The sequence below is a fragment of the Doryrhamphus excisus genome, linkage group LG22 (genome assembly GCF_037039965.1).
Source record: "Doryrhamphus excisus strain RoL-2023G ecotype Guam linkage group LG22, RoL_Dexc_Guam_v1.1, whole genome shotgun sequence".
In the NCBI taxonomy this organism is placed as follows: Eukaryota; Metazoa; Chordata; class Actinopteri; order Syngnathiformes; family Syngnathidae; genus Doryrhamphus; species Doryrhamphus excisus.
Genome location: NC_136378.1, coordinates 1,356,319 through 1,371,346, shown reverse-complemented (window position 1 = coordinate 1,371,346; position 15,028 = coordinate 1,356,319). Strand labels below are relative to the sequence as shown.

Genomic DNA, 15,028 nt, shown 5'->3' with positions numbered 1-15,028 from the left:
TTGTAATATTTGGAAAGTCATGTTGGGGAAAAGTTCTGATATGATGGCAATAAAATCCAAATATGAAGAAAAGAAAGTTCAAAGTAATAATGAGCTTTATCATCACAAAGCCGAGATGCAGTTTTATCTTGCAGTACATGTAAAGTATATACTGGAACTTCTTAGCATATCTTCACAAATGATCCAAGTGTCAAAGTTTCATTCTTTCACTTTCCAGTATATTTGGACACCCCTAGCTGATCCCATTCCTTAGTTCCATTCCATTCCCTGTACATACGGGATGAGGTTTAAGTAAGAAAAGAGGGCGAGTGGACGAGCGGGTGGGCGGGTGCATGTTCAGTCACGGTGGTGCTATTATTTGTTTGCCATATTAAGATGTACAGTGTCTTTTTTTTTGTACTTTTATTGTGTGAATAACAAGTTTTTGTGACCACCATGTTGAAGGTTTCATTGATGCATACAAAAAAAAGAAGACCTGGCAAGGCGGCAATCATTTCTTAAAAAGTTTATTGATAAATATATTCATTTTCATACAACAATTCAAAGACACACAAGTTTATTGGGACAGATTGATGCTGTCTCGGCTGGGTGGATGTTCACTATGTGGATGTACTTTGTACCAAAATGGGTGGAATTAGTAGAAAACCCACATTTCAAAATGGCGACTATCCGTATGTAGCATCGGTTTAGCATTTAGGTGCAAAATAGTCCACTTTTTGTCTGATTTCTTTCTCAGTTCTTATAGGAATAAGACGTACGCTGTTATAGCAGGATATGAATATCTAGTAGGCCCGATATCAGCGTAATCAACATCAATATTGGTATCAGATTTGTTCCCGATCGTGAAAACCAATATTTAAAAAAATGCCGTATACAACACTTATAGGTATGTCATCTTACACATATCGGTATCGGAAATTGAGAGTTGGACAATATCAAAAAATCGTTTTTTGTTGACAAAGAAGCTAATATCGGACATCCCTAATATGTAGTCCTCAAAACCAGAATCAGTTTCTGGTTTTGGGAAATGTCGCAGCTTGGGCAAAAGAAAGAAAAACATAACATTCCTAAAACCCGCTAAGCTAAGATCTTGTTTAAAGGGAAAACTACTTGATTCCGGGTTTCTGTAGTAAGTTGAAAACACCAAAAAATCCCCAGAAAGACTTTTCTGGGGACGCAGGCGAGGCCCCAACCCCTCATCGACATGGCGTCCAGGTCAGACCAAAAAAAGTCACGTCCTCCCACTCACAGTGAACGTTTAGGTCAAACGATGTGACGTGTTCCTTCAACGTGAGAAGACATGCTCCAACAAACATTTTTTTTTTTTATAGTCAGGCAAACAGAACGTTCACATTATAGGACACACATGCACGACATCGCTCTGCAACTGTGTACTATAGTCCAACCTTCCACAATGAACCTTCCGTGGGCGTGTGAATGCCAGGAACGATACGTTTGAGTCCACGGAATGACAAAGACAGACAAGCGGCCATGATGGAAAGAGAAGCAACACGTACGGTTCTTTTAAATACTTCAACACTTCTTACGACACCGACACCAGTGGAACAAATCTGGACAACTTTGGAGGGATTTGGTCACATGATGGTGTCACGGTTACAATCAGGTGACCTTTAACCCCTCGTTATATTGCTGCCTCTTTTTTTTTTTTTTAATGGCACATATATTTGACACGGGTCCTCTGTTCTTGCATGCGTTGGAGAATATTGCTCATGTTGGACATTCACACTGAGCACGGGGATTTAGCTAAGCCACCTCAAGTGGGGCTTTTCTACTCAAAGTCATCCAAAAGTCCATATTTACACACTGGACACACGAGGGCGGCACACAGAGGCGGGACACAGCCAGGATTGGTCATCGTGGTTCAGCCAACACCTTCCAAATATCCTGGAAGTCGCTTCCTCCTTCCCTCTTGTGGGGTCTAGATGACATTTTCAAAGAGCTGAAGAGACCTCATGATGTTCTCATCCTGTGGGAGGGAAGAGCATGAAGGACACATGAGTGATGGAGTCAGCTGACCACCAGGGGGCACTGTGCTTCCAACAAGGAATACAGAAAAATATCAATGAGGAGATCATTCATTCATTTTCTACCGCTTAGCCTCACGAGGGTCACGGGGGGTGCTGGAGCCTATCCCAGCTGTCTTCGGGCAAGAGGCGGGGTACACCCTGGTAGACTGGTGGCCAGCCAATCACAGGGCACATATAGACAAATAACCATTCACACTCACATTCATACCTATGGACAATTTGGAGTCGCTAATTAACCTAGCATGTTTTTGGAATGTGGGAAAACCGGAGTACCTGGATAAAATCCACGCATGCACGGGGAGAACATGCAAACTCCACACAGAGATGGCCGAGGGTGGGGAAAGACAAAATAAGAAGCCAAAAAGTTACCACTTCCACACAAAATAGGAGGAGAACGCATTCATTCATTTTCTACCGCTTATCCTCACGAGGATCGCGGGGGTGCTGGAGCCTATCCCAGCTGTCTTCGGGCAAGAGGCGGGGCCCACCCTGGTGGACTGGTGGCCAGCCAATCACAGGGCACATATAGACAAACAACCATTCACACTCACATTCGAACTCGGGTCTCCCAGCTGTGAGGTCTGCGCGCTAACCACTCATCCGCCGTGCAGCCCCGGTCAAAATTATGAGATAAGAAAATCATAACTACGAGATAAAAAGGTGAAATTGTTAAAGTCAAAATTATGAAAAAAAGTTGTTGCAAGCGCACACGCACACACACACACACACACACACACACACACACACACACGGCACAGACACACACAACAACAGCTACATGACTCCAATCCCATGCAGACTTTTCCAATGTTTTCTATTGAATCTCCATCGATGCAGGTGTACTACAGTATAATGCGGCGGCCATTATTAAGTCAGTATGAGGGATGGCACATAAAAAAAAGCACAGGTGTGTCACAATAACGTGTAAAATGTTGCGCTGAAGCTGCTAAATGAAATTTTGCCGTATGATTGTGTTTTTCACACCTGCGCTGCCAAGTGCAAACAACAACAACAACAACAACAACAATAGCGTTAACCAAGTTACTGTCGGGCAGGGGAAGAAATAAAGGCATACCTCTTGACAGGAAAGGATGAATTCATCCAAGGTGACCACGCCGTCTCTGTTTTTGTCCATTTTCTGTGGAGAAGAGCACAGATCTACCAGGTGACCTGACGTAACACGATATTCTTTAGCAGCTTTTAGCTCCATAGCATGCAAGAAGATATGTGGTATGTCAGTGGTCAAGTAAGTCTAATCTAATACTAATACTAATGATGTCATTACTACTACAGCCGCTAGATGGCACTATAAAACCCTCAAATGAGGCTTTCTGCTGTGCTACTTTTTGGAGGCTCATTCTGTGAACAATGTTACACAGCCATGCCCCCCAGTACAGGGGCGTCACTAGGTTCTGAGGACAGGGGGGGCTTAGCCCCCTGGAGATGCACAGGATATGAATGAATGTAGTAGACGTTAAAAAAAATCCAAAAACCAAATAAGCAACAAGAAGCGGGATATAAGTTTCCCACTTTTGGACAGATTTAGTAGAGATACTCAATTGTTTTAGGCTACCATTAAATGTACACAAGTACACACAATCTACACTGCAAAACCGCTGCTCAAGCTCTGCAACCATTCTGTCCAGTGGACAGTCATCAGTGATATAATAATCATTATTATATTATTCATTAGCCTATTATTATTACTATCATCATTATTCTTCTTATGATTACTAGGCTAGTATTAGCCTGCTTATTGGCTTGCTTATTAGCCTGCTTTTGCCCTATTTATTGAAATTTGTCAGAGATTTTTTTTGTAAAAAAAAAAGAAAAAATCTATAAAAAATTTGTAAAAATCTATAAAAAATATCAAATTATTTAGGGAGGCTTAAGAACATTTTATGGGGGCTGAAGTCCCCCTAAAATTGGCTGCTCCAGTAGGATGTTTGAGGTTGACTACATATGAAATAGATGGATCCATGAATCTTAATGAATGAATGAATGAATATTAATTCATATTCTCTTTAGAGGGAAGCCGCAAAATTCAATTACAAAGTTGTCAATTTTGGAAAATAAATAGAAATAGAAAGAAAAAGAGCTGATTTTATGAGAATAAAGTCAAAATATGAAGATAAAAAGTGGTATTCTCATGAACAAAAAGTATTTAGTCATAAAGAGATGAAATAGAATTCTTAAAAAAGTAAAAATAAAAGTACATAATGAAGGTCGTTAGTGTTGATGTTGTACCTGAAAGAAGGCATCCACGTGCTGCTTGTGTGCGTCCGTCTTCAAGACGGGGTACGTGTACTTCCCCATCATGTCATAAATGGCTCTGACGATATCCGTCATCTCCTGGGGAAACCACACGGAAGCAATTAGCACACCCGCTCACTGGCCACTTGATTAGGAACACGTACGCCATCTAATAACGATCTCCACTCTCCAAGCCCTTAACGAGTCGGATCACACACCTCTTTGTTGATGTATCCGTCACGGTTGATGTCGTAGAGGTTGAAGGTCCACTCGAGCTTCTCCGTGATGGAGCCCCTCAGCAGGGTGGACAGGGCCGTCACAAAGTCCTGATGGGAAAGGGGAAGCAGGTCACGTGACCACATGGAGACACAGTACTTATTTAAGTCTTCTCAAACCTCAAACTTGATGGATCCCGTCTGTGCCGAGTCAAATGCGTTGAACAGGTAGTGTGCGTAGGTGCTGGCGTCTGCAGGAGTGGAAGAAACGTCATCGTCTTGAAAACCACAACAGCAACACGGATGTTGGGACCTCTGCCCGGATTCTGTGATATCATGCTCAACGTAGGTAAGCCATGGCGATGCCTGCCAGCGCTGGAGAGAACGGTCAGCCCACCAACCAAGGTTCAGTGAAGTCCAAGTGGAACCAAGTTCCTCTTCTTCATAAGTGAAGGTGCTCCAAATGATCAGGGAACTTCCTGTTAGATCAGGTTTCAAGCCATCCTTGGCTAGGTGGCTGAGCGTCTCAGCCAGGCGGCAAAAACATGTTTGCATGTGTGACTTTACGGGGAATTGATGGGGTGTTGTTGTTATGAACAAGCACAAACATGCAGCAGAAAATATTCCATTCCTAACAAACAAACAAGAAATGAGGATGACCTCCATGTGGAAAGAACTGGGAGTATATTTGCTTGAAGGTTTCTTCACTGACGATTCCACTCGGACACTCCTGGAAAAAAAAAATAATAATATAAAAATAAATTTTGATGATATGTCATGGATTTTGTATCTCGAGTTATGAAACTTGAGGTTAGCATCAGTGACTTTTGACTTGATGCTCCTCCGGTATTGGATGTCAGTGCTCGGACGCCATGCATCGACATCGTGGGGTCGTCCCAGAGTCCCAAAAGGCATCATCACGTACGTTCTTAAAGCCCCTGTAGAGCACTTGGAGCTCCCGTTTATTAAAGTTGGTCAGAGCCTCCATCTGATCCAGTCCCTCCGGTCGGTGGCACACCATGGTCATCTCCAGGTCATCGTCGGCTTTGTCTGGTGACACAGAGAAGACAACCTCATTGACACCTAGCACCTAGCGCTAGCAGGTATGCTAACCCAGGCACGCTAACCCAGGCGCAATCAATTGGAGAGCATGAGCGATGGTGCTGATAAAAGGGGGCGGTCCCTAGGATGGCTCCGCCTCCCATCGATGACTCATTATACTCCTCCCTGGGGAGGGGGCCAATGGACTGAGAAACAAAAAATACAAAATAAAAATGTAAGTTTTGCAAAATGAAGTTGGAAAAAAGTTCTAAAAATACGGGAATAAAGTCCGAATATTCCCAAAACAAAACTGACAAAGATCACTTAAGAAGAAATAAAAAAAAAAAAACAGCAAACACGGGGAAAAAAAGAGCAAAGAGCGAAGTAGAACCTTCTCTCCCAAAGCTGAGATGTTTTTTCTTGGCCTCCTCTGCTTCACTTCCTACGTCACTAGAGGTCAAAGTTCAAAGTTCATTCAGAAGCTTCAGGCTACAAAAATCATCTACGCAGCAAGTCCGTGAATCAGCTGTCCAACGTCCTTAACGCTAACACACTTTCACCCCCCCCAGCCCCCAGCGGGGGCACCACATGTACTTTGGCTGATGTAACCCTGGGAGAGGCAGGGGGCCCCAATGTATGAACCCCGGGCGGGCACCGTTTTAGTCGCCCTTGGCATAAAGTCCAAAATGTCTGAAGTGCTGATTCACTGAGAAACAATTAAGCTATACAGCAGGGGCATCCAAACTACCACCCGGGGGCCACTTGGGGCCCACAGCACAGCTTTTATTGGCCCGTTACATATTTTAGAAAGTCAATATAACTAAAAAAAAACAACAGGAATATTGGAGGAAAAGGTTTTAATAATAATGATAATAATAATACGCCTTGTCAGCTAAACACAAAGCTAACGCAAAGGTTTGTTAGGGCTGTCCAAAGTGCGGCCTAGGGGCCACATGTGGCCCATGGCTGTTTTTTTATTGGCCCACAGAAAATTCTCATAATGTCATTTAATAAGAACACAAAAAAAATTACAAATCAGCACAAATTTTACACAAAGTCAAAAAGTTGAGAGAAAAACTTAATTTTTTTAGAGTAACATTGCACCGTGATATTATGGAAAAAACTAATTAAATCATTTTAGTGGCATAGAGTTGAAATATTACAGAAATAAATCAATTTTTTAAATAACTCATAATATTATGAGAGACAACAATACAAAATAAAGTTGTAATTTTTGGAAAATTACAATGAAGCAATGAATGAAGCCATAATATTCTGTAAATAAATAAAAAGTAAATCGGGATATCTGATAATTATCAGCACCCATCAGTATCGGTTCATATCAGTATCAGATGTTTCCCCCGATCATGATATATTAATATATAATATAATATATTAATAGATCCAAAAGGGTAGTTGTACTATTATATTTATTTTATTTATTATAAAATAATATTATATAATATTCAAATATTACAAGAAAGCAACTCTAAAAAGTAAATTTCCCCACAAATTTCCCCACTGAGGGACGAATAAAGGCATATCTTAAAAAAAATATGTTTCATTCATCAGGTCATAATATGCTAATATGAATATATTCTAATTATAATGTAGTATATCATATAGGATATAGAATATGGGGGCTATTTCCATCCCCACCAAAACCCTTTCCTCATCTACGGAACTTGGCACTCTCCAGAGACACAACATTAGGTCCACCTGCACCTCTGATGAACACCATCCAAGCGGTGTTGATGAACAAGACGTTGATGGTGTCGAGGAGCATTGCATCATCGCATCACAGCCAGAGCTGCCAAGTCCTAAACATCTTGTCCATGTAACACCTCCCACATCTCCACTGACTATTATTATCCTGTAAAGGCTGGAGGTTCCTCCTGGATATGGAGGAACCATAACAAAGCTCATATTTGTTCCATCAAAGTCCAAAGTAATGATCTTGGAGAAAGTGAGAGTGGTCTCCAGCGACTCACCCTCCACGGAGATGACCCCCAGCAGGTGCAACATCTTGACCAGCCCGCAGCACAGCAGAACGATGGCGATGGCTTGCAAGCTGTTCTCAGCGTGTTCCTCTTTCTCCACGTCCATGACGCTTGCCTCTTCTCTAGACTTTTCCACCCCAATCTGTCAGGCTACGCTACTTCTACCAACACCATGACTACTTTGTCCCCTCCTCTCTCCGGCACCCTCCGTCCCTGGCTTTTTATCCCGCCTGTCTCCCAGGCATCTCCTGCTTTGACCTTGCTTCTATCCCGGTGAGTCCCCCCCCCACCACCATCTCTCTATTTCAGTCCCGGCGTCCTTCACTCTTTGGGAACAAGGCTGTATCTGGAGGCTCCGACCTGAACCAACTGTAACTAACTCACAGTGTGCGGGTGTGCAACGGAGGGGAGATCAGCGCTTGATGAATCGTCTCCATTAAGACGGGAGGGTGGTGGTGGGGGTGTAGGAGAGGGGGCTTAATTTACCTCAAAGTCACTCTCATGCTCCTCCAACCGGCTAACTAGGAATACACCCGCCGAGACCACATGACCCCCCCATTTGACCTCTCCGGTGTCAGCACTGTACTGTACCACCGTGGTGCCTGCTATGACCGCAAACAGCCACTGGGGGGCGGCAGAAGCCCGGAATAACAATTGGCTGCAATTGGCTTGTAAAAGCTGTTTCCGGCCAGACCACTTTGATATGAAAAGTTAAAAAGCCATAATTAGTATGTTTTCCAGTATATTTTACTAATCTTTCAACATATAACTTTTTTTCTTTCATTTGAACTTTATGCTAACTTTATTTTTCCTCATAATCTCCGTGACACTAGTGAGGATAAGCGGTACAAAAATTGAATTAATCGATATAACAAGCTTATTTTTGCACAATTGTGACTTTCTGTATGTTTTGGTGCTAACTCGAGATGCCGTGTGGTAGTTATATACCTCTATATTATATTATATTGATACAAAGAGAGCTAGCTAGCCATCCAATACAATTGAACCTGACGTGCAATACAATGCAGTAGCCACAAAAAGCCAACAGGGGGCACTGTTGTATCATCATCATCTCCCTGCTCATCCGAACGGAAAGCTCGACTTCCTTTCTGTGTGCAGCTTAATGCTGTATCAAGGGCAGCATTTAATTTAATTTGATAGGCATTGAAACGATGCTCAGTCATATAAATACCACTTAATAAGGATGGCAAATGCATTCAGCGTTTATCTCCCGGTAATGGTGTGTCTTTTGTTTGCTGTGTAGAAATCTGCAATACTCTCTCTTCCCTGGCGTTGTGATGGTGTCATGGAAGACATGAAATCTGAGGAAACAGTGGCATTGCTTGGTGTGTACACACGGTTTGATGTCGAGATTGCACATGGGAGGGTTGGGCGAATGAGATGGGAATGGAAAGGTGGGTTGGCTTTTTGAAATAAATAAAATACAGCAGCATGCGTCACGCTGTAAGGATGAGGTGAAACGGCTCTAAAGTACTTCAAGAAAGTCAACATTCATCACAACTTTTGTTGTATTTGATTTGAAACCCTGGAGGAGACGTACAATAAACCCTTTCTTGGTTTGTTTGACTAACAATGCAAGTTTAAACAGGCTTACAATTGAAGTATTCCTACATTAGGGAACCCAAAAAGCAGCAAAAAGGTCATACCCCCCCGCCCGCCAACGCTCACAAGTGATTAATCATTGCGGTCTTCATATCAGGACTCTTGCAGCAATCAGCGACTCATTCATGGAGCCAATGCTTGGGAATAATTTGCTGTGTGATCAAAATGGCGTTCAACGTGTGCAAGCTTTGGCCTCGCAGGAAATTAAAGCAAATTTTGACCAAGAGAGGTCCGTGTTCCGGAATCAAGCGCAAGCTAACAACGCAAAAGCTAATATAAGCCGTGGAGTTTACATGTGACTGAAAAATTCTCGACTCATTTCTCCCAGCGCCTGATGGAGGGATTAAGGCGGCAAAAAAGAGACGGCGCGTGTCGCTTCCCTCCGCAGACAGCTGGCACTCTCGCCAAACAAAGCAACATTCAGCTCAACAACAAATTATTCCTCCGTTTTAGTCATCATCTCTTCATTTTCACAACTAAATACTTATAAAATAACTAATTGTTTGGAAATATGGGCTAATAACTACAAAAGCAATGTTCACTGGATAAATGTACTGCAAAAAAGGTCAGTAAGGATAATTCAGAATGCCGCCTACAGAGAACATATTAACTCTTTTCTAAAATCACAAATACTTCAACTTGCTGATATAGTTCATCTTCAAACAGCTAAAATAATACATAAGGCTATAACAGGGGTCGGCAACCTTTACTATGAAAAGAGCCATTTTACCCAATGCCCACTGAAGAAAAATAGCCTGGAGCCGCAAAACATATAGTATGTTTAAAACAACATTGGAGGGAATTTGGGGGTATCAAAGTAGTTCAGATAAGAAAAGACGAGTTGGAGTACTCTTGCTAGTTTTGGAGATAAACTTACATAAATGTATGTGTAAACTACTGTAAACGTAAAAACAAGTTCCCATGCCGCTGTTTTTAAATTATCTCGAATTTATTTTTTAGATTTGTAGGTAAGTATTACTTGTTTTTCTTCATGTACTGAACTGGATAGCAGTCAGAACTCACTCAGGATGCATTCATGGTCTCAGACAAAGTTGGATTTTTTAAAACTCATTACAAAAGACGTGCATTTTCCCCACTCGGGTGTTAAAAATATTCAAGCATCGCAAAGGGAGCCACAATAAAGAGGCTGAAGAGCCACATGCGGCTCTGGAGCCGCAGGTTGCTGACCCCTGGGCTATAATAATGCATAATGCATAACAGAGTACTTGCAGCGGTTATGCCCCCCCCCCCCTCAAGTACATCCAGAGCAAAAGTTACCGATGTCTTTGACTTGGGAATCATTAACGATGAAGGTCAGTGTCACGTACGGTTAATGAGGGCCGAGTCCGAACCCCTCCTGCCCCCAGCGTGCGCCTATGAGCAAAGTTGTGTGCAGCTGTGCTCAGCATGGCTCTGCATGACCTTGTTAGCGACTGACATTGATTGTGAGATGAACACACACACACACACACACACACACACACATAATGTGAGCGTGCTGAGCTTTTCCATCCCTGTGGAGATAAAGCCTGTTGTTGCTAACTTTTCCAGCCAGATAATGAAATGGATGGAAGGTATTAAGGTAAGATCTCCTGAGTGAGAACTTCACTTATCAGACCAGGAAATCTGAGTCCAGGAAGCCTTTAGTACAAAAGGAAGCTTGCAGGAGCGCCAGAGGACGTCTACACCCGTTTCATTGGAAGATGAGGTTAGCAAGGGGACGGTATTAGAAGCGCTAGATGGTATTAGAGCGCTAAACGGCCCCACTTCAGGACCGGATCGTGTCAAGCAGGTCTCTGTAAGCCATCAGGATGCAGGGAGGGGAAGCCCACATTGGCAGGAGTCCGGGGCGGCATCTGTGGTGTCTGCTCGACCTTCACGTAGAAGAAATGCCAGGGAGCAGACGGACAAGGAGCTCCGAATGCCGCCCTCAATGATCCCTGCGGAAATGCGGTAAAGTCATTTACCGGATCTCCAGCATGTCCAAATATTTCTTCTTGTAATATTATAACTTTATTACCATAATATTTGGACAATGAATGAATGAATGGAGTTCTCCTCCTAATTTGTGTGGAAGTGGTTACTTTTAGGCTTCTTATTTTGTCTTTCCCCAACCTTGGCCATCGCTGTGTGGACTTTGCATGTTCTCCCCGTGTATTTGTGGGTTTTCTCCGGGTACTCCGGTTTCTTCCCACATTCCAAAAACATGCTAGGTTAATTAGCGACTCCAAATTGTCCATAGGTATGAATGTGAGTGTGAATGGTTGTTTGTCTATATGTGCCCTGTGATTGGCTGGCCACCAGTCCAGGGTGTACCCCGCCTCTCGCCCGAAGACAGCTGGGATAGGCTCCAGCATCCCCCTCGACCCTCGTGAGGATAAGCGGTAGAAAATGAATGAAAGAATGAATGAGTTCTCCTCCTATTATTTTGTGTGGAAGTGGTAACTTTTTGGCTTCTTATTTTGTCTTTCCCCACCCTCGGCCATCTCTGTGTGGCGTTTGCATGTTCTCCCCGTGTATTTGTGGGTTTTCTCCGGGTACTCCGGGTTTCCTCCCACATTCCAAAAACATGCTAGCGACTCCAAATTGTCCATAGGTATGAATGTGAGTGTGAATGGTTGTTTGTCTATATGTGCCCTGTGATTGGCTGGCCACCAGTCCAGGGTGTACCCCGCCTCTCGCCCGAAGACAGCTGGGATAGGCTCCAGCATCCCCCTCGACCCTCGTAAGGATAAGCGGTAGAAAATGAATGAAAGAATGAATGAGTTCTCCTCCTATTTTGTGTGGAAGTGGTAACTTTTTGGCTTCTTATTTTGTCGTTCCCCACCCTCGGCCATCTCTGTGTGGAGTTTGCATGTTCTCCCCGTGCATGCGTGGGTTTCCTGAGATGTGGGATTGAACTGCTGCTGATGTGTTGCGGTCAGCATAAACCCGGCTAAGCGGCGTAGAAAACGAATGGCTGGATGTCCAATGTGAATGTAACCTTAGACGCCATACGCCCCCCCAGCGATAATCAATACCATGATAGATTGCTATGTCACGCCAGGAATGTATATGAGCATTGCTAAAAATGAAACGGATGGGGGGAATTTTAGGAACAAACATACCGCCATGCCCGTAACTGCTGGATGCCGAGGGACGGGAACGCCGGGACGACTTAATAAGCACTCACGGCCGCTAATGGCAGCGTGGGAGATGGAGAAAGGGAGCAAATGGGAGAAAGAATGGAGGCGTAACGGGAGGAGAGGTATGATGCTGATGAGGCCGCCGCCGCCAGCGGATTGTGGAGCTGAAATGTGAAAGCAAAGGTGGAAAAAGACACGACGTAGCTTGTGATGAAAGAATGGAGGAGAACATGAAGACGATGCTGAGGGTGAGAAGAAAGCTAGATGAAGTGCCAGGCAAGGGGGAGAGGAACATTGCCGCAGCGGGAAAACATAACAAAAGGTAGAAAAGCTAAAAAGAAGACACGAAAAAAATGACAAAAGAGGCGCAAGGCTGAAGAGGAAGCAGGTAGAAGAAAGAAAAAGAAGACATGAAACAAGATGATAGCACTTTGGATCTTCTACACGGTGGATCCATCACAGAAGAACGTCATCTGCAACATCCCAGCTCTGCACGTTATGTCCAAACACGACAACGTGGACCTCTGCACACACAGAATCCTGCAAATTGGGTTCCACAAAGCCGCGGACAATTACACGGCAATTCCAAAACAAGTCCAAATCCAGCATGGCTGCCATCGCAGCTCTTAATGCCCATTTAGCAGCCGGGTGTTTTACTTACATCTGCTTCCCGTATCGCTGTGTTTACATCTGTTTACATCCCAGCAGCTCTGCTCCTCTGCTTCCCAAACACGCTCAGGCACGGCTTATTATGTTTGGAGATTCCCAACACGAGAACGCCATTTCACACGGGAACGTGAATTATCCGCCAAACTGTTGCTGAAGCCGGAAGCAGCGCTCGCTCGCCCGGAAAGGTGCATTCGTGTGGGACATGGTAGTCCCGCTAAAAACAGGTAATGACCACATCTCCACTACCGATGTTGTGCCAAGATCATCTCTGACAAAGTGTGTCCGACAATTAGTGCTGAAGACTTTATTCATTTATTATATCAACTCCTGTATCCACTTTTTTTTAAAGAAAGTCTTGATCGCAGTCGTCAGGAAGTAGTTTGGGAGTGTGACCAATCACAGTAGAGTGGGCGTGTTTTGGCGGGAATCACAAATCCAAGGGAATCCAGCTGGAATAGGTGCAGATTCTGGAAGCCAGAAACAGCGGAGGTGAGCAGAACCACAGGGCTCGCTGTCTGGAACACGGTAGCCCCCAAAAAACAGGTAATGACCACAACTCCACTACCGATGTTGTGCCAAGATCATCTCTGACAAAGTGTGTCCGACAACTAGTGCTGAAGACTTTATTCATTTATTATATCAACTCCTGAATCCACTTTTTTTTTTTTTTTTAGAAAGTCTTGATCGCAGTAGCCGGGAAGTAGTTTGGCAGTGTGACCAATCACAGTGCCAAGATCATCTCTGACAAAGTGTGTCCGACAACTAGTGCTGAAGACTTTATTCATTTATTATATCAACTCCTGTATCCACTATATTAGAAAGTCTTGATTGCAGTAGCCGGGAAGTAGTTTGGGAGTGTGACCAATCACAGTAGAGTGGGCGTGTTTTAGCGGGAATCACAAATCCAAGGAAATCCAGCTGGAATAGGTGCAGATTCTGGAAGATGTGGAAAGTCCAAGAGCAGGGCCAACTTTCCAAACACTTCCGGGCCGAATGAAATTGCTACCCGGACCAGATTTGGCCCCCCGGGCCTGAGTTTGACACATGCTATAATGTATCTTGACATTGACAAAGGAGTCGTTTGTTTTCCACCGTGGTTTTGCACCTTCCATCCACCGCGTCATTCCGAACAGCAACACATTGGCTTTGTTAACACTCACAGGGAAAGGTGTTTGTTGTTTACGAGAGCGGGAGCAAAAGATATTCCAAAAGACTGAAGCGACCATATGCACTCGCTTGGAAAATGGCCCTGCATGTGCTAATTTGCACTAAAAAAAAAACCTGCTAACACCCCCCCCCCCCCCCCCGACCAATAACTTGAGTAACCGAGTGAGCGTAATTAGCGAAAGGAATACGAGCGAAGCAGCTCGGAGTTTGGATTTGTATTCCCGAGCATCACCGCTTCCCACGGGAAAAGCATCAAAACATTCCCTGCGGGCAACAGGTCCCTCCTGGCTCACGCCTGGAATACCCCCGGATCTTATCATGCAACGCCCCCCCCCCCCCCGCCCTTTCCGCCGACCCCTCCCACGCCAAAACTGACATCTTTTGTTGCCATGGAGACCGTGCTTCCAAGGTAACTGCAAGACGGAAAAGTGGTGTGTGAGCGGAGTGACAAATACCTTGGACGTGTTTACACATGCGGGCGTCAAACTTTATCCTTTTTTTTTGCGAGACTATTTACCCTGCAAAGAACCTGTTGATCCCTCCTCCTTCACACCAGCAGCACCATTTGTCTGATGCGTGTTGTCGATCACAACTAGCAACACTTGGCTATATTTTAAATGTTGACATAGGAGATACCAGAGGGGCTCATTCTGGCATTTGCTCCTCGTCTGGAAAAGACAAAAAGAAGGGCGCCGCACAAAGACGGAAAGATCACACACACACACACACGGCGTGCATGTGTGTGTACACACACACACACACACACACACACATACATTGTGTCACACAATAGTAGAAAAAGGTAAGTATCAAAAGTACCCTTTGCAGGATGTGTCTAGTTTTGGCATCCCACCTGGAGGGACATTTGTCTTGTCATGAGACCACCA

At 44.1% G+C, this 15,028-nt stretch overlaps 1 protein-coding gene across 3 annotated transcripts in view; it reads right to left on the bottom strand.

Moving 5' to 3' along the window:
• Window positions 1–956: 956 nt before the first annotated feature.
• The window catches only part of kcnip1a (Kv channel interacting protein 1 a), a 30,864-nt gene continuing 16,792 nt past the window's right edge, over window positions 957–15,028 (bottom strand). For all 3 annotated transcript variants that reach the window (XM_058063825.2, XM_058063827.2, XM_058063824.2), the window contains exons 2-8: window positions 5,442–5,566; window positions 5,177–5,246; window positions 4,697–4,767; window positions 4,520–4,627; window positions 4,296–4,400; window positions 3,124–3,186; window positions 957–1,987 (exon numbers count right to left, since the gene is read on the bottom strand). In XM_058063825.2, the coding sequence (XP_057919808.1) occupies window positions 1,940–1,987; window positions 3,124–3,186; window positions 4,296–4,400; window positions 4,520–4,627; window positions 4,697–4,767; window positions 5,177–5,246; window positions 5,442–5,566 (590 nt within the window). In that variant the 3' untranslated portion in view covers window positions 957–1,939. The remainder of the gene's footprint in view (window positions 1,988–3,123; window positions 3,187–4,295; window positions 4,401–4,519; window positions 4,628–4,696; window positions 4,768–5,176; window positions 5,247–5,441; window positions 5,567–15,028) is intronic.